Source organism: Candoia aspera, chromosome 1 (assembly GCF_035149785.1).
Source record: "Candoia aspera isolate rCanAsp1 chromosome 1, rCanAsp1.hap2, whole genome shotgun sequence".
NCBI classification, from domain to species: domain Eukaryota; kingdom Metazoa; phylum Chordata; class Lepidosauria; order Squamata; family Boidae; genus Candoia; species Candoia aspera.
This window is the reverse complement of record NC_086153.1, coordinates 134314947-134334773: the sequence shown is the minus strand read 5'-3', so window position 1 is coordinate 134334773 and position 19827 is coordinate 134314947. Positions and strand designations below refer to the sequence as shown.

The 19827-nt window shown below is 37.2% G+C and overlaps 2 protein-coding genes across 3 annotated transcripts in view; one reads left to right on the top strand and one right to left on the bottom strand.

The window, feature by feature from the left end:
- Positions 1-1861: 1861 nt before the first annotated feature.
- ACP1 (acid phosphatase 1) lies at positions 1862-12359 on the bottom strand. 2 transcript variants are annotated; one of them, XM_063313957.1, is made up of 6 exons: positions 12241-12359; positions 6523-6596; positions 6335-6448; positions 3912-3973; positions 2144-2249; positions 1862-2030 (listed from the first exon to the last, which is right to left on the bottom strand). In XM_063313957.1, the coding sequence occupies exons 1-6, from the start codon at positions 12281-12283 to the stop codon at positions 1953-1955; spliced, it is 477 nt and encodes a 158-aa protein (XP_063170027.1). In that variant the 5' UTR covers positions 12284-12359; the 3' UTR covers positions 1862-1952. The 2 variants fall into 2 exon arrangements, with proteins under 2 accessions (XP_063170027.1, XP_063170034.1); XM_063313964.1 differs by lacking the exon at positions 6335-6448 and adding an exon at positions 6165-6278.
- Positions 12360-12607: 248 nt separating this feature from the next.
- Positions 12608-19827, top strand: part of SH3YL1 (SH3 and SYLF domain containing 1) — a 33671-nt gene continuing 26451 nt past the window's right edge. Inside the window, exon 1 of the mRNA XM_063313933.1 lies at positions 12608-12743. Coding sequence (XP_063170003.1) covers position 12743 — 1 coding nt within the window. The 5' untranslated portion in view covers positions 12608-12742. The remainder of the gene's footprint in view (positions 12744-19827) is intronic.

Sequence of the window (19827 nt, the reverse complement as noted above, 5' to 3'; positions counted from 1 at the left end):
TAGGAATTATGGCTACTTAAAAATGACAAATTCAAAAGTTAACACCAATAGCACTGAAGTGCTAAATTAAGCCTTGATGCACTACAGGCCTATCAGGCTTCTCCTTTTTGGAAGACTTGAAGACACACAAACCTAACACTAAAAATATCTTTGCTTTTGAGAAACTTCACCCATGTCCTGAGTCAATCAACTGCACCATTAAGCCCAATTTTTCCCCTCCCATATTAATACTTAGCCAGGCTTTCTGAAACAAACCAGTCCATCAACTTCAGTGGAAGCCTGCTCATGTTGCTCAGCCATCTCACTGCCTTCCATGTCCCAGAAGCCAGGCTATTCATGTGCAGACTCCCACTAAAGGCACCGAGCCCATGATTTCAGGAGCAGCGTAGAGGGAAAAAAAATAGTGCTGGATTGTACTTCCCTATGCAGTGTTTATAACTATTCTTAGCTAAAAAGGGATTATGGCAACTCTCTATTTTGTCTGCATTTTGTAATTATTCATACTCTTAAGTAGAATATGAAGGTTTTGGCAAGAAATTGTACACTAGCCTCTCTTATCTTTTAAACAACTAACCACACAATATTACACTGCATGGACTGACAATAATCAGTAGAAATGACTCAAACAGTATTTACAGGGACTCCCTAGTTCATGTCAACATCCTTCAGCATGTGCTTTTTAATATGCAAACCTTTGCCAGCTTACTATTGACTTCGCTGCCTGCATCCATCTAACAGCTTTTTTTTGGCTTAATCTTGAAGCAGCCATAAACAACATTCTTTCAAAAGTGGGAGGGAGTAGGTGAGGAAGAGAGAGAAACCAATGATGTCAACCTGCAGTCACATATCATTGCCTGTGACCTAGGGAAGAGCAGGAAAAATGACATGAAATGTGAGAGGAGGGTTGTGGTTTTATTTCTGCTGGAAAAATTACAAACTTTTTAGGCTTTTAAATCCTTCCCTCAGTCATCCTTTTTTCTTCCACAAAATATATACAAGGCTGCATAGGGTTACATGTTTGTAACAAATAGGAATGTTGTGATTCTGTAACTAGAATTTCCTAGTTCATTTATATTATGGAAGTTAAGGAAATTTACCCTTACATAGTCTATTCTATTTCTATTGGTGCTGGAGCTGTAAGGAACTGATCAGAACTTGAACTTACCAGCAAAGTCTTCAGAATGCAATAGTATCCTCTTTCAAGCATCATTTCAATAGCCCTTAAGGCTATTTTTTTAAGTTTAAAAACAAGCAAGCAGTTGTTTACTTCATATTCTTTAAAAAGAGATTATACTACCAGGAAATTCTAGGCCACAATACATTTTTTCAGTGTTAATGCAGAACTGCAAATTTATGCATCACAGCATTCTACAGGACTGAATATTATAAAGTCTTTCCTACATTATTATTTTTCTGCTGGCTTACCTTCACATCTACATTTTATATAACAAATAGTACTGAAAGGATATCAAAATATACCATTTTTCAGTCTTCAGGACTTAATCATCTAACAGTTGACAAATAAAAATGTACATGGAAGTATTTATGAAGTTTCAATGTGAAAGAAAAATGTTTAGAATATCATATTTAACACTAGCAACAGGAAACAGATATGAGTGTGCTATATTTAGACTATGTATCTAAGAGTTCTTAATGTATGTATGTATGTATGTATATATGGAATCACACACATTTATTCAATTAGTTTGGGACCAACAGTTCTTTCTTACACAGATGACCGGCACAGTATTCATTCATCCTATGTCTGATAAGATAAATTGAGTTTTGAAAAAAGTACGTCTCAAATAATATATACCCATTAAGTGCACTACAAAATTGAAGTTAAGAATGCACAAATGTATCTATTTTAGAAGCACACTATCATAGTTTAATGTTAATTAAGATTTTAGACTAATGTTACAGAATTATTGACTTTCATAAACATAACCATATCAATGAGGTTTTTTCAAGAATTCTTTACAGCATCTGAGACATTGCTGAAAAACAGTTTCAAAATCTTCATCTTTTCCCTGGAAGTGGAAAGAAAAAAAAAGAGAAAACACAGAATCCCAAATTACAAACTATTTTCTTCTCTTACAGATAACAATGGTGATTAAACAGATTAAATGGGGAAAATACTTACATAATATGGATCTTCAATAATAAGCTGTTTCTGTGGATCATAGCTACCAAGGAGTTCAATTTGAGCTTTGCCATTTTTAATTTGATTGCATTTTCTTCTCAAATCTCTACAACAGATTAGTTAACTTTTCATTATTATTATGACATATCTCTTTTCACCAGTATTGCTGCATATAAAAGAAACACCTGCACTTTTAATGGTGTAATGTACTCCCCTGACATCTATTCACAATGAGATCCATAATGAGAACTTTCCATGGCTTTCAAGTATTTGGCCAAGTATAAATGGAAATATGTTAATAATTCAAGTTGGAAGGAAAATTGGGGAGAAAAAGTAACAACTCTTTCACAGTTTTACTCTCAGCCAATAAAATGGGATGAAAAATCACATGTTAAAATGTTGCTGCATCTTCCTTTGGGTACTTGCCAGTAGGAAATGGCTGACCTCTTGCAATTATCCAGAAAGGATAATTGTCAGATTGGATAATTTAAAATAGACAAACCATAACTAATTCATGATCGACCCCTCGGCCTGATGTAAGAGAGAGAATCTTAAAGCAAGAGGAAGATGTATGAATATACAGGGAAGCCGCAGTTAAGGGATGTCAGTCTGTCTGTCGAATATGGAATTGCAATGAAAGTTCTGGGGATGAGGGAATGGAGCTGTATTATGACCTTTCCCATAGCCAAGTTAGTGCCACCCACCAGTTGTCTAACCAGCATAACATCTGCTGCACCTATCCTACCACAAGCATAATGGGCCAAATGGTGGTGACTTCATTTGCTGTGTGCAGGGCATGTTAAGGAAGAGGACAGGTGGATTCTCCTAGCTTTGCTTCCTTCCTGATTCATCAAGCATCACCATCTACCAGGAAAACATTTACCACTCCTTAATGTGGAAGGGGCTGGGGAGGAAATGAGTTCTAACAGCTGGCTAGGCTGGTTGGTTTAGCCATTTGTTAAAACTCTGGCGTTGTGCACTTGTATCACACAAATTCATTCAAAGAGAACTCAGGCTTCTATTGGATACAGGTTTAAAGCTCTTCTGAAAGCATGCTAAACTAGTGTTCAAAAGCAGTTCAAGCAACAGCTGACAGGCATGGCAGAAGGGAGTTGCAGTGTGAAGTGGCAGAGACGGAATTGGTGGTGGTCAGCTTGCTATTTGGACTACTCTAGGTCTCTTTGCCTGGAGAACTGGCAAGCCTGATGACTTTCCTGCTGCCCAAATTAGAATGGCCTTAGAGGACAGCACTCAGATTTTAGAGGGGACAGGGTGTGCCTGCACCAGATAAAGTGGCCCATAGGTGCTAGGTACCACCTCACTGTGACACCAACAGAATGCCCAGTAAAATTGTACCCACTGTAAAACTGCCACAGCTTGCAGCCTGCTTAATGGGAAAACACTACTACTTAAAACTGAAATTCTGAGGACCATTTGAAGCTGTCCCAGATACAGACCGGGGACAAGATGAAGGTAACATCAAAGAGACACAGCAGAGAAAAGAGGTTTCTGAGGTACGTCTGTGCTTCAGACGTAAATAAAGACCCTAGAAGAGTTGTGGAATAAAAGAGGACACCAGCTGTAGTCAGCCCTGTTTTTCACAACTTCATGTTTCCGTTCTAATATTTGTATACATCTTCATTTACAAAGTCATCCTATACATGTCTATTTAGAAGGAAGCACCACTGAATTTAACAAGGCTTTCCTTTAAGTGATGAGAAGAGAATAACAAAATTTATTTTAAAAATTCACAGCTTTTACCACTTACTGTAGGTTGCTTTCATCCATACAAAGAATATAGTCAAAGGTCAGGAAATCATCTTTTGTAATCTAAAATTCAACAGATATATTTAATTTTTAACTGAAGAAAAAATTGTAAGTAGATTATTTATTATAGTTCAAAAATGCACATGATTGCTATTTTAACAAGAAGCAATATTTTTGGTTGCTTGCTGAAAAATGCCAGCCAGAAAGAAACAAGGGTATTAATATAAATAAAAACTGGTGATGATAGTTCTTTTGACAAATATACAGCAATAAAAAATATCCTCCAAACATTCACAACAAATAATTGGATACAGCTCTTAATCAGAAGACATTTATGAAAAGAATCTAACTGAAAACTTGCTTTAATGGTATTTACAGTGACACTTCAATTCAGTGGACCTTGATTTAATGGACTTAACGTTCAACACATTTCCAATTATTTATTTATTTATTAGATTTCGTCACTGCCCACCCTGCAAAAGAGGGTGGTTTACAACAAAGCTAAAGATTAAAATACAATAAAAACAAAATACAGTACAGTACATAAAATATAAATGTAAATATAAAATAAAGAATATAAAATGACATCAAGATGGCAATTAAAAGTTCTAATTCAGATTTATAAATATATGGAGACCACTTTAAGGCACTAGCCACCCCCAGGATTGACTACTTCCCTTCCCGCCCCACGTGAGATGGCAGAGCCAGGTCTTTAACTTTTTCCAGAAGGCCAGGAGAGAGGGGGCTTGCCTCACCTCTGGGGGAAGAGTGTTCCAAAGAGCGGGGGCCATGGCAGGGAAGGGCCGCTTCCTGGACCCCGCCAATCGACATTCTCTCATGGACAGGGTCCATAACATGCCCTCTCTGCATGACAATATGCAAATAAAGCCATCTGTGTGATGACATAATTTGCAGTATTTGCATAATAACCATTCACAAATTACATAAATTGCTACGATATACTCTTCTATTTAACAAACAACTATGAATACCCCTTCCTCACAATTAGTTGTTAAATGAAGTTTCACTGTACTTCTCAAAATGAAGTCTGTATCTATGTATTGAAGGCTCTATTAAGTTTATATCAAATAACAGTTTGGTGTAGTAGTTAAGGCACCAGGCTGGAAACCAGGAAACTGTGAGTTCTAGTCCCACCTTAGGCATGAACCCAGCTGGGTGACCTTGAGCCAGTCATTCTGTCAGCCCTAGGAAGAAACAAGGCAAACCACTTCCAAAAATCTTGTCAAGAAGACTGCAGGGACTAGTCCAAGCAGTCACCAGGAATCAAAACTGACTCAAAAAGACCTTTTCCTATAAATGATATTTGCAGAATTACTGTGTATAAACTGGATCTAAATAATGACATGACTAAACATTAGTGTTCCTGACTAGTAATTTTAAAGATATGCTGTTTTAAAATAACTGCAATGATTAGATCACTAATGCCTCTTTTTCAAAACCTATAGTTGTCTAGTGCAGCAGAATATTGCTGTAAACTATCATGAAGGGGTCATTTAACCTGTTTATAATTTACTGGAACTAGAGTTAGGCTAAGAAAGGGATCTAAGACAGTAATTAGTAATGACTCTACTAGAGAGAATCTGATTAAATAAAATTGATTGAATTCATAGTTACAAAGACTCATTTCTCAAAATTGCAGAAAGTGGCTGTGCTCACTGTTTCTAATTCTCCTCCTAACCCTCTTGTTTATATCCAGACTCAGTGATCATTTTTTTTCTTTACATTTATAGAAATAACACAGAGAGCAGGTCTATTAACATTTCTCATCTCTATACTAGTAGAGTAGAATACTCTATACAAGTAGAATAGAATATAGTGAAATGTTCATGATTACATGTTTTACACAGAGTTTAAAATCTGAGTTAAATAAAAAATCCTATTTACATCTTCTGAAATTAGATTTTTTTAAAAGATTAGCTTTTAATATGCCCTGGACTCCACCTTCTTCAGCATGTGTAAACCCAAGCAAAGCGGTGTCCGAAAGTATTTGTCCAAATTGAGGAAATGGCCAATGACAACCCCAGTAAGAGTCTGTAGCAAAACCCCACATACAGAGGTGGCACCTGAATCAGGTTACAATGTCATCAATATCTATAACTTGGCTTCAGTTTTACAAAGATGTTGTACTGAACATTAAATATTTAATACTCTGTCTACCCTTGAACAGAACAGAAAAAGTTGCAGCATATAGACACGCCCATGGTTTCTTGAAATAAAACACAATTCTTTCTACCTGCCGTGCTTTATGAGCTGTTTCAATTTCATGATTTCTTAGACAGCTTAAAGCCCTTGGATCTGGATAGCGTCCCACATTCCAGTCAGAAACAGCACCACTGTCTATTATCCACTGCAAACAATAAGAACATAGGCAGACATGCATTTAAAAGAATATGGGTACAGTACCTGCCTGGCAGTATGATTCATAATTATGCCATGTTTTCTCATGCAATTCTGGCCTCGATAATCTGGAGGGTTTCCTATTTCATATGTAGAGGTTGCTGCACTGTCTATCCTCCACTACAGAAAAACAAAGCGATTCATTTAAATAATGCTAGCAGAAAAATGGCTTGAGTGATTAAAATGATGTTTACCTTGTTTTCAATGTTTTCCTCAGTTACAAGTTTTCTAAAAACAGCTTCAGCTATGGGAGACCGGCAAATGTTCCCTGTAGAGACAAAGATTCAGTTGAATGATTCTAAAATACAATTTCTCATACATTGAAAAAATCTAGGTAGTCACCAGACCTATGTAGGCAGGTATGAAGAAGGAGTAAAGGCAATCTCTGTCTTTTTTTGGCTTCAGTCAAAGGCAAATCTCCTAACCTCTCCTGGTCTGGAAAGAGCCACTTACTTCCTTTCCAGTTATGTCTTCCTTTTCTAATGTAGGTACTATTTAATTAATTTATATACCTTCTTTCCATGCAAGATAGCCAATGCTAAGAGGAAAAAAACATTATCGAAACTCTAAAAACACATTAATTTTTAAAAGGCAACACTTGCCAAGCTTAACAGACATACCAGCCTACCAAATAACAAGCTTCCTGATATTTGTTTTTCCCTGTTCACACAAGTATAATCCAGAAGGAGCAGACCTGTTTCAAAGTTTGGGAATAATAAGTACATATGTTTCACCAAAAGCACTAAGAAGAGATTAGCTCTATGATAGAAGTATACTGCTGTATTTTAATATGTGTCAACATTATAGAGCTTTTACTGGTTACCAGTAGACTTGGGAAGACTTTTGATGTAGGCACTCTCATTCCTTATATCCCACCATCCTGCCGAAATTACTGTTTTACCAATTCATCTCAGTGTAATTGGCAATTGGTTCAAGCCTAGAGTTTGAGGGTTGTAAATCCAATAGACAATTTCCTGGTGAAACTACAGATATTCCACAGGCTAGGAAAAACTTCAAATAAATTTATTTGTCCTATTGCAAGAAATGTCTTGCAATCTTCTAACTCCACATTAATGAAATATTAACTGAGCTTCAAGGAAAAGATACAAGTTTGAGAACAAACATAAATTCCTTCCTACCTATACAGTACTTTATTCACTGTTCCTACAAATTAGATTTCAAATCTGACTTGAGTGACCCAGTGCAAGTCACCTACTCCTCCACCCCAATATACCAATCAGTATAAATAACAGGCTGCTTCAGAACTTAGACTCATACTTAAAGTGGTATTATTAATGGATACAACTAAGCTTACTATTTTGATTTCATTCTGTTTGCCACTTCACAAAGCCATTTATTATTATTATTAATCTACTCTACAACTTATATTCACAACACATCATCTTACAAAATAAAACCTAAAGTAAACCCAAGGTAAATGTAGGGTTGTTTTTTTTCCACAACAGACATGATTGTTCAAAGTAACTGAAGAGAGGCAGTGTGGTGAAGGATTGAATATATCTTCAGAATTTAAAAATAAAGGAGGAAAAAACTATTCCCATAACCACAGTAACACACTCAACAAGTCACACAGGATGAATTTTCTCAATTTCTGACCAAATAACTTGATGCAACTATGTCACAGTAAACTGCAAGAAATTAATTAACCATAGCTAATAGAACAATGAAAAGTGTTTTCTGTGACACTGTTCCAATATTGTCATACAGATGGATATGGATCAGGACAAATCTGTTAAATAAATCACATTAATATCACTTGGTCAAATCAGTTCTATTATGATTTCAACAAATTTTAAGTTTGCTTAACATCTATTTATTAATATTGTCCATAGGGCTACCAGATCTGGGCTGCAAAATTGAGATAACCATTAGCTGGCAGCAAAGAGATAAAACTCTATTTGCGGCCATCTAGTGGCTGTCTAGATTTTTGCATTCCAGATCTGGTAGCCCTAAATGATAGGCCAAACAGATAGCTTGCATACAAGTTCCAGTGAATTATGCTTACAAAACTTGTTTTGGCTGATGATAATCTACTGTGCAATGTTTTAACATATTTCAGAATATATTATCAAATAAGATCATGATTATCTGCTATATATCTGACAATTATAATCCAAATATAGTAGCAGAATCATACCAAATGTTCATGTAATCCAGCATTAAATACAATTAATTGAAAATGACTCTTGTGGGTTCCTCATTAAATTCTATAACTGCACAATGAATTGGGCTCACAAAGACTATTTGTTTTTGTTTTTTTGTACTGATGTATATGATTGCTGTTTTTCAAATGAGACCTGCCATTTATGCCCCACACCCCAGTATGTAAGAATATGTGAAGGTAGTGCCCCATAATAGGTTTGGCCCTATTATCCTGTATGAACTAAGGCTGTTGTTCAGAGCAAATGTAATACAGTACTCCACTGGAGCTGTGCACCAGTAACTGTTCAGATAACATTCTGAAGGAACATAGTTACAGCAGGATATTACTTTTCTTCTCCTCTGTAAGGATGGCTTATATATAGGTCTTTAATCTTACCTTCCTCAATTTCATCTTTATGTGTAATATATGCCATTTATTGTCAGTAACACTATGTACAGTAGTTCTTCAAGCACTACATAGCTTACAATTTGCTATATAAATAATATCTACTCATTACAAATTGAAAACAGATGGCATAGTGATATTTGACCAGCATTATATTTTTAAATTAATGTAAAAATAAGAATTGTGCTATAACTCAATCTTCAACATTTCACAGATGAAATGAGAAATACTTCTGTAACACTGCTATCCTCACACCAAATCCTCTTCCCATTACATGCTGATGATGCCTGCTGTAGAGGCCAGGTTTACACCAAATGTTAAGCCAGAATAGTTACGAACTGTGGCTTATCAGCAACAAGCAGCAAGCACACTGCTGAATCACTTTCACTGGGATCCTTCTAGAAATGGTTCAGATAATCAGAAACTGAGCAAGATAGAATTACACCAAAAAAAGAGTCTGGCTTATTGCTCCTCTAATACATTTGGATCATAAGCCAACTTCAAATTCTATGTACCATCTCTGGGCTGTTAGAGCAGACAAACCAGAAATACAGAATTGGGTAGTATTTGTTCTGGTTACTTCAATTGCTCTCATGTGCAGGAGACAAGTGAAAGCCATTAAGTAGCAGAGTCCCTTTACCAATAAATCAGAATCCTCAATACATGTTAACCATCTTGTATGAATGCACCAACATGTATTCATTTTATACAGTATCCTATCTTCTATCTTATGCTATCTGGCTTCAAAAGCAAGGTGTGCTTATAAAATTACTATGACAGTACTTTTAAGAATAGTTAGTAGTACTAACTATTGTACTTACAAGTACAATAAACAGATTGTACTTAGTACAGAAAAGCTGCAACTAAAAAAATGCTGGTCAATTTTAATTCACTTACTCGGTTAACACAGCACTATAACTTATTTGCTTGTTTTATGACATAAATTATTTGAACTCATACTTGATGGTTTGCTAAATGTTATGATTTAGTATATGGAAAACCAGCCACCAGTGCTTGTTCAATAAGCTATGGTTATACAGAATATAAACCCAATCATTGCATCAACTTATTTTCCATTCCACAAATATTCAAAGAGGAGTTATACAGAGCTGTGACTGTATTCATAGAAAATTACTTGCACGTTCCTTAATGCAATTATTGGAAATTAAATCAGTCATGACTAGCCTGACATACTGAGTTAACAGAAATTGGGGCCTCAAACCTCTACATGCTTTTCTGATAGTAAGTTTTATTGAATTTAATGTGATTAACCTTGGAGTAAACCTGTATAGGATTATATTATAATTATACTTAGTTTTCTGCAGATTAGGGCCACAGTTCACCAAAACCATAGTGTACCAACAGGACAAACTGAATAGAGTACATTTTAGCAAAGTCTCCACAGCGCAGGTAAATAATTCAAGCCATAGAATGGCATCTGATATGGTCACTAGCAAATTCAGTGAGAGTGATGGAATTCCACTCTAACAATTGCAAACTGAAGTTCGGTAAAAAAGTCCCAGAAAGTAATTTTGAGTAGCAATGGCTATAGAAAACCACAATGTCAAAATGCTGGCAAATATGTGGGTAACATTATCATGCAAATGCTGTGATACTTGGATTCTAACATCTGATTCAAATATGTCATGGCATTTGCAGGATGACATCATAATGCATATATCATCATTTGTTCTCTTCCAACCCGTCTTGCAGATGCTCATTATTCTGAGTTTTGGATGAAAGAATTATCAGAATGCAGATGACTGTCTGCTCTGCTTCACCTTTCCATCTATGCTGCGTTACATTTGAAGACACTTCAGAACTGATGCAAAGATGCATCTGCAAAAGTAGTTAAATGAAGTGACACCTACCGATCGCACTGATTGCCAGTATTTATCTAGAATCAGTTAAAAGTGTTAATATTGACTGAAGCACCTTTATTCTATGAACCTGCCTGCATATTAAGATCTCTTTTTGTAGCAGTTATATATTAGGTATAAAAGTAATCATATCTGGAGGCATAAGTAAAAGTGCTTTTAGGCAGTGACCCTTTCCATATGAAAAAGGGATTAGGATTCAGCATAAATGGCACAAAATGGGCACAAAAGACTTGTCTACTGCTATCTTTTCATAATACTTAAGATTTTGTATGGGCACCTGTTTTTGTGGTGTTACTTTATTTTATGACATGTGATCAGTAGGCTAAATATTGTTTAAATATTATCATACACTGATACTGCTTTATAGTGTTTGCAAATTTCTTCATTTAATTATAATTGCTTTATAGTTTAATGATTTAAGTTAGATATTATAAATTCCCTTCAAAAATGTTTGAGAGAGTATACATTAATTAAATAAATATAATTGGTATATATTCCATTCTGCCTTTTTAAAAGGTTTCTTTAAAAGCTTGATTTGTATAATATCTTCTTTAACAGTTCCAGTTGGTGTTATTTACAGCTGTTCAACTTTCAGTGCCTCTTTTTTGAATGACAGGATTTGTACAACAAAAAAGATGTAAGACAGGCTTTAGAGAACTTTTTTATATTATGAGCAAAATCCTATTTGCTGTTCTTTAAATCCAAGCCACTTATTTCAATTAATGAATGTCCTGGGTACTTAAGTACATGCCATAGCTGCTTGGTGAATCCATCATCCAGCTCTTCAGACAAATGTCTTATAGTAAATCAGAAGAAGAGGGTATAAGTGGCATGCAAGCAGAATCATTTCATATTGCTTATTGTTAGTCTCAACATTACAAATTAACTTGAAAAGGGCAAAGGGGGAGGTGAGATAAAAAATATAAAATGAATAAAATTATGAAGTAAATGGACTAAAAATGTAGAGTCAGAAGCAGGATCATAGTGTCCTCTCCCCTCTGAAGAATGACGCACGCTGGCCAAGATAAGCAGTTTATCTTCCCACCGTTCCGATTATTCCCCCTCTTCGAGAACCGCAGGGCGGGTAAATTGAATTGTCCGGGTAAAAGCACCCTCACTCCTGATGCTGTGGTAACTATGAAAGTGTTGAGGCCAGAAAGGCAGGCAAAGCATGTAATCTAGGAGCTCTGGAAAAATGCGAGAGACGCTCAAAAGGAGCGACAAAGATGAGAGATGAGAAATAAGGAATATTTGCAATTATAAATATTTATTAATTGCACCTTATTTATCATTCTTGGGAAAAGGGGGGGGATAGTAACCCCCTCCTTTAATTTCTATTCTTTCCTTTCCCGTGTCTTATTAGTCCTTGTATCAAAATAAAGGGAAAGATCAACAGCTAATGCCGCTCATTTTTTGCCAACCGGTGCATCCCACCTTTCTCTCTCCTTAGAAACGCCACTCACCCAGACACACGAATAAAACGGACTTGACTTCCCCCGCCGCCATGATTGCTCAAACCCCGAAGGCAACGAGCGAAGGAAAAGGAGACAAAAGCCGTTCTCGAACTGACGTAAAACCTCTCTCCCCCGCTTTACGGCAACGGCCAAGTCCGTCTTCGTGTATTGCCTGGATTTTAATTTATAATGACAGAAGGAGAGACATTTTACCTCTTCCGATAAGGAATAAATGGAATTTCAAACTATGCCCCCAAGATATTAGTAAGATACCCATCATCTCACGCGTTTTCCTTCGCTTATTTATCCCTCTAAAAATCAGGCACTCGGGAGGTCAACCATTCCCCGCCCAAATGCACCTGCTCCAGGTGAGCACCCGCCGCCTTGCCCAGGCGAAGGGTTTTGGTGGGATGCGACGGTGCTCCTTTCTTCGCGTGGGTGAGCGCGGGGCTTTTGTCAAGAGGAGTTTTTCCAACGAGGGTTTCTAGCTTGCACGTGGACGCCTGGCAGAAGTAAGTATTTGGATGAGGTTGATCTGTGAAGGAGAGGATTTAATATATTGGGATTTGAGAAAGCTTATGGGATTAGTCCAGTAGGATCGGGATCTGCGTTCATTTCCCCCTTGTGTTGCACATACCCATCCATGGATTCCTTGATGAAATTCATGGGTTATCCTCCGCATTGGAGAGAAACGATTGATTTCCAAAACTCTTAATCTGAAACAAGTCCAATTACGAATTGGTGAGGCTGCCCAAGAATAAGAAACTTTTAGAATCACACCTCACAAATTGTTAGAGGTCTGTTGTATTTGGCTGTAATGTATATGTATTTGTGTATGTACTGGGCTGACAACCAAAGTGTAGGGAAGATAGATCTAAACCAGCTAAAACTAAACACTTTATATCCCCTTCTTTTCTTAAGTTTTGATGTTCTGATGATGATTAGCCTCTTTATTTTAATGATAGCTAGGGATATATTTCAAGTCTTCTTCGAGTCAAGCCTTACTCTGACACATCCATGGCCTTTCCATGTGGTTTCCCATTGCCTTATTTCAGGATGGGGATATAGTTTTGTTTTTGTTTTTTGACTTCCCAGTTTAGCCTACAGCCCTGGTTTTTGCTGGTTCTCTCCAATCCAAGTACTAATCAGGTCCAACCATGCTTAAGTTACTAAGTAAACCAGGCAGAGTAAACCCTGTGCTGCCACCTGCTGAAGCAAAGCTATGTTTGATTTATTTCTGTTGGGATCGGTGGGGCTCAAGGGTGTCCATGATGATTGACTTTTTCCTAATAATTTCTGTGATAAAAGAATAAAAGAAGAAATTGTTGGGAAATAAATAGTTTTACAGGCATACGCATGTAGAAGGAGAAGGAATCTAATAGCACCTTCTCAGACTAACATTTTTTTAAAAAATAAAATGTGTTAGTCTGAAAAGGTACTAATAGATTACTGATTTTGGGATACCGTAGATTAATACGGCTCTCATACAGTATAAAAAAGGAAGAACCATGGATGGAGTTCCATAATCAAAATAAGGTTTTGGAAGTTCCCAGGAGTTACTAGAATAAGTTTTACAACTGAGTTTTAATCCAGGTCAGTGTTATCTTCTTTGTGCTGATGGGGGAGATAAGGTAGAAATTGTGGCAAAAGTAGTACCTGAACTGAAAACTCACTTTATAATATTAACTATCAGCTCTCATAACATATCAGCAGTAAAAACTGTTGAGAAGAGACAGTGAAATATCACATTAATTACACTCTGCGTGTGTTTGTGTGTATATAATATAAAAACAGTTCTCAAAAACCTATTGACCCTACTTCTATAAATTGCTCTTTCAAAAAGAAATTCTGTGCAAGTTTGTTATCCAGCCTGTAAGTTAAAGATATAAGGCAGGTCTGTTAGTTTCTGTGGGGTTGGGCCCTAAAATAGCTTAAAAATGCTTATGGTTAATATTTGGATAAAGTATTCTCGAGACTTGAAAATCCAGATAAGGCCAGGCCAACTGTTGTTCTGAGGCCCTTGCTCCACTTTTTCTTCCCTCATTTTTTGTTTCCAGAAGTGAATGGAGGGCAGGTTAATAGGTACCAGAAAGACAGGTTTTTTTTTTAATTGGCATGCAGTTCTTTAAATGAACTATTTTCCATTATAACTTGCTATATAGATAAAACTAAGGCATTGGTGATCTGGGCGTGGTGGGATTTCATATATCCTTGCCAAAAATCAGGTCTGTAATCTGGAAGATAAAATAGTTAAGAGCAGAGACATCACACTGACAACAAAGGTCCGCGTAGTTAAAGCAATGGTGTTCCCTGTAGTAACATATAGCTGCGAGAGCTGGACCATAAGGAAGGCTGAAAGAAGGAAGATCGATGCTTTTGAACTGTAGTGTTGGAGGAAAATTCTGAGTGCCTTGGACTGCAAGAAGATCAAACCAGTCCATCCTCCAGGAAATAAAGCCAGACTGCTCACTTGAGGGAATGATATTAAAGGCAAAACTGAAATACGGCCACATAATGAGAAGACAGGACACCCTGGAGAAGATGCTGATGCTAGGGAGAGTGGAGGGCAAAAGGAAGAGGGGCCGACCAAGGGCAAGGTGGATGGATGATATTCTAGAGGTGACGGACCCGTCCCTGGGGGAGCTGGGGGTGTTGACGACCGACAGGAAGCTCTGGCGTGGGCTGGTCCATGAGGTCACAAAGAGTCAGAGGCGACTAAACGAATAAACAACAACAAAACAATCTGGAAGAGCTCTAATGCCCCTTTTTAGTCTTCTCGATCAGTTGAAGAGATTAATAATAAAGGGTTCAAGACACTGCCTACCTGTCTCTAAAAAAGAACAGGGCTAATTGGTGGGAAAAGCTGGGAAAAGAATGACTGTGTCTGAAAGTGGGCTGGATCTGGGTGAGGGCTGCTGCAGAGGGAAAAAAAAATCCACCAATGTATCCCTTTAGGAGAGGTAGTCTAGGAGTATCACAAAATGCTACTGATACCTCCATGCTTCAGTCCCCTCCCTCCTGTTCACAGGATCTAGTGGGTTGTTGCTGTTAAGCCATATTCAAGTTTCCCAACTTGTTTGTTTGTTTAAGCTTTAAGTATCGATGCATTTAAGCTGTAGCTGCTGTTTATTGGCAGAGCTGTAGCTCTCTGCCCACACACTAGAAGACAAGCCCAACTCAAGGAGCACTTAACTAAATTGTTATGTCATTTATGCTTTGACTATAGCCTGTTTAGATGACTGTGTGAGGTTGATCTTGAAGGTAGTTCAAAAGGTGAATTTGATTTAAGATTATCAGGCTTTGACTAGGCATGATAAAACTCTGTTTTCCAGATACCTAGACTTTGTTTAGGAATTGGCTTCTTGGCAGAAGACTCATGACTACAGTGGCAAGATTCATTACTTTATTGCAGGCAAGCATGAAGCTATCTGTATACAATACAGTTGTCCGCTGTAACACATAGAAATAAACACTCTTATTTTTGTGTTTCGGGGTTTAAATTCTAGGCTTTTTCCTCCTGCCTTTCTGAGTTAGTGGAAGCTATTGAAAAATGTCTGATCTTTGCTCACGTGACTTTTTTTTTCTAGTTTGGAAACTGCTGGCAGCTTCACTCTTTATAATTCTGTGAATAATTTTAGCAGGGGATGTCTGTGAATAGCATGTCACTTTTAATTTTACCTGACTGCATTGGCTGCCAGTTAAATTTCAGTACCAATTCATTGTTCCAGTTTTAACTTTTAAAGCCATGAATATACTGAGCCTGTTGTGTTTGTAAAATCTCTTGGTTTTCTTCAGCTGCTTGGGCTGGCTGGAAAAAAAAATCCAAAATTAGGTTAAAGAGGTTCCAACGTAGCTCCTCCTCTAGAGCTGTGCTGAATATTTGCTCAGGGAGAGTCATTCAGCTAGCTCTTTTTAGCTTGGGTTGTTCACACAGGTACAATAACTGTGCAAAAGTTTTCACCTTTTCTCTACTCTTGATCTGCTTTAAGTAGAATATTACAACAGAATTCTGGACAAAATCTATTGATATGAACACATTCACAGTAAAATGTAAAATTGAAACACAGGAAAACATGGGATAGGGAAGTGGTGAGCCACTTGTTACAAAGGGCTGGTAGGTGCATTATAGCCTTGGAATAAGGCCATTTTTATCCACTTTCTGCAGCCCTTTATCCTGAATCCCATATTATTTCAGATGATCCTTATCCCTTCAGAGCAGTTTCCCGAAGAGATCATAGCTGTTAGATGGAACATTCAAAATCAGGTGCTTTAGCTTCTGAGGCCAGAATTGCAGAGCTGTGATTGGATACAACTTCATAAATTCAGCCAACTTTCAGATCCTAATAGTGCACCTGTATTATATTTGTCTTTGTTGGAGACGTAATCATCTTCATTATTAATTATGAATCATCTTTCTGAGTATCTCAGATAATCTAGCCTCCACATTGTTGGTCAATATATAAATGAATTGCAATGTTTGCAGGAGTAAACGCTAATGGAAATGAGTGTTTCTAAGACTATTCCCAAGTTTTCTTTCTACAACAAACAGGAACAGGGTTATCAAGACAATATCGACAGAGAGAATAGTGACATAGTAGAAGGGCTGTACTGCCTTGGCTACAGATTTAAATCAACTCAGTTTGTGCATGCTATTAAAGAAGGATATGCAAATCGTAGATGAGCTTTGGGGTATTTCTACTGTTTCATCATCTTTTTGAAAACAGGACTGCAGAGGGGAGGTTAATATTGTTGACAACAGCAGAGAACTGTCTGAATGTAGGAGTGGTATGTCTGCCTTACAGATAGTCCTCAGGTTACAATGACAATTGGGACTGGAATTTCTGTCACTAAGCAATGTAGTCATAAAGCACAACGACTAAGAAATACCGGCAGCAGAGATGGAGATGCTAGCTGTATATCTGCCTTTGAACACCTTTGTTCTGCAAATATCTTGACTACTTAAAAAAAAATCTGATTATTTTTCAGTTTTGTACCTTGCTTTTCGAGAGGGTGAGATTCAAACAGAAGACTAGGGACATGGAAAGTATAAAATGGTGTTTTTTAGTTTTTTAGTTTTTTATTTATTTTATTACTATAGCCGCCCATCTCAGCAAGTGACGTATTGAAAGCGGCTTGCCCTTGCCTTCTTCCTAGGGCTGAGAAAAAGTGACTGGCTGAAAATCACCCAGCTGGTTTGGTGTCTAAGGCAAGGCTAGAACTCTTGGTCTCCTGGTTTCTAGACTGGTGCCTTTAACCGCTACAACAAACTCACTCTCTACCTTTTTAATGAGATAAAAATAATATGTGTCCCAGCTGATATTAGATTAGATCCTTGCACCTGGGTGGGCTAACAGCTGTATTTTATTATAATTTTACAGACCATCATTCCAGCTATCCTCCATTTGAGCCTGTTGGTTACTAGCATTTTTTATGTGTCTGAAAGCCTAAATTATATATTTTTCAAGAATATTACAAATGTTAAGTATCAATATGTGACTTTTTAAATTATAGTTGGACTAATTTTCTTACAGAAACTTTTGAGTGTAAAGAACAGCATGGTGTTGGTTTATGAGTACCAAATTAGAAATTTGACGTTGATGCCTTTCAAATGAATTCATATAATTAAGAATGCAAATAATTTTCAGTGAGTACAAACTGAGTTAGCTTGACCAAAATAAAGTAATTAATTTTTATTTCATTTCAGCTGAGTTAGCATCCATTCATATCACCTGTCCTAACAGCCAGGAACCACGCTGAGACAAGGAATAGATCTCTAGTGTTTATTACTGCTACATAACAGAAAATCCTAACAAACTGAAGAAGCGTGGGAAAAACCCAGACATATAAACCCCAAAGGCTAAGGCGGGCCCGATCTGTGTCTCTTTGAATGGCTACCTAATTCCTCAGTACTACACATGCGCTTTACAGCCTGGATGGGAGCCCCCTGCTCACCATCCTTACTCATGACACACCTAGCGGAATAACTTTTTCCTGTGGATTGCATTCATTCTACATGTTATACATTTCTCCTTAAAATCATGTCTTGTTCTTCCATTATCATCATTTATTATTACATACCCCCTTTACTCTTAATTTTATTCATATAACCTATTTCTTATCCATTACCTAATTAATCCTTTTTGCTATTTACTCCTCTTATATTGTAAGTTACAATTTTCCATATGCTGTGGTCATCACCAGATGAGCCAATAGATATTAACCATTGCCGCCCATCATGACTTTAGTCAATCAAGGTTCCCACATAATGTTTTTTAGTATGATTGTTATAGATTGGGTGATTGAGAAGAATATATTAGTGGAAGAACAGTCTGGGTTCAGACCTGGGTCTTCCACAATAGATAATTGCTTTGTCCTACACCATCTTATTACCAAATATACAACAGATGGTAAACATCTGTTTACATCTTTTATTGATCTTAGTGCAGCATTTGACTTCATAAATAGAGATATCTTATGGATAAAGCTTGCTAGACTTCTATACCTGGTAAAGGCCCTGTATACAAATACATGCCTGAAAGTCCGCACTGGAGTCAATGGCTCTCTTACACAGAGCATACCCACTTACAGAGGTGTTAAACAGGGATGCACCTTGGTCCCAATGTTGTTTAACCTTCATATTAATGACATCCCAGGACTTCTCCATTCTACGAATGTTCACATGCCAAAGATCCTTCACAGACACGTCAACATCCTTTTGTACGCAGATGACATATTCTGATGGCATACTCCCAAGTAGGCCTGAGAAGATTGACAGGAAAATTTGGTGCCTATTGTGCTTCTAACTTTCTGAGTATTAATAAGACTAAATCCAAAGTGGTGGGTTTGGGAGAAAGACAGCCCATATACAATTGGCACCTGGATGGAGAGCCCATAAAATAAATAGATTCCTTTTCATATTTAGGGGTGGTTTTTATGGATACAGGGTCTTGGGCCAACCACTTCAAGCAAAGTTTTATAAAGGCAACAGCAAGTTCTAAAATGCTAACTAAATTATTAAGTTATAACCACCCAAGCACTCTGCTCCCCATTTTAAAGGTCCACAAGGCAAAAATTGTACCAATGTTAACATATGGCACAGATTTGTGAGGCCTATCAAAGGCCTCCTTACTTGAGCTGAATCAAGCTTGCTTTTTAAGAACTATTCTAAGAATTGACAGGAATATACCAGCAGCAGTAGGAGCAGAAACAGGCACCCACTCCTTTTATAGTCTAACAGTAATCAAAGTTTTTAATTACTGGTGGAGGATCCTCTTAATGGAACCTGACAGACTACCAAAAATGTGCCTTGAGGAACAGATGGGCACACCTCAACCCACCACGTGGATTAATCAACTTCTCCAAATCATCTCACATCTTGGTGTCTCAATACAATATCTATTTTCAGCCGGACATCAGGCCAAGGCAATATTCAGACAAAGAGTTCTGGATGTTAATGCCCAAACCAATATTGAGTCATTTGCAAACATCAGGTCATTGAAATGGCTGGCCAAAAATAAATGTCCTTCCAAACAGAAAAATACTTGACCATGGGTTTGGTGCAATACCACAGGACAGCTCTTACCAGAGCAAGATTTG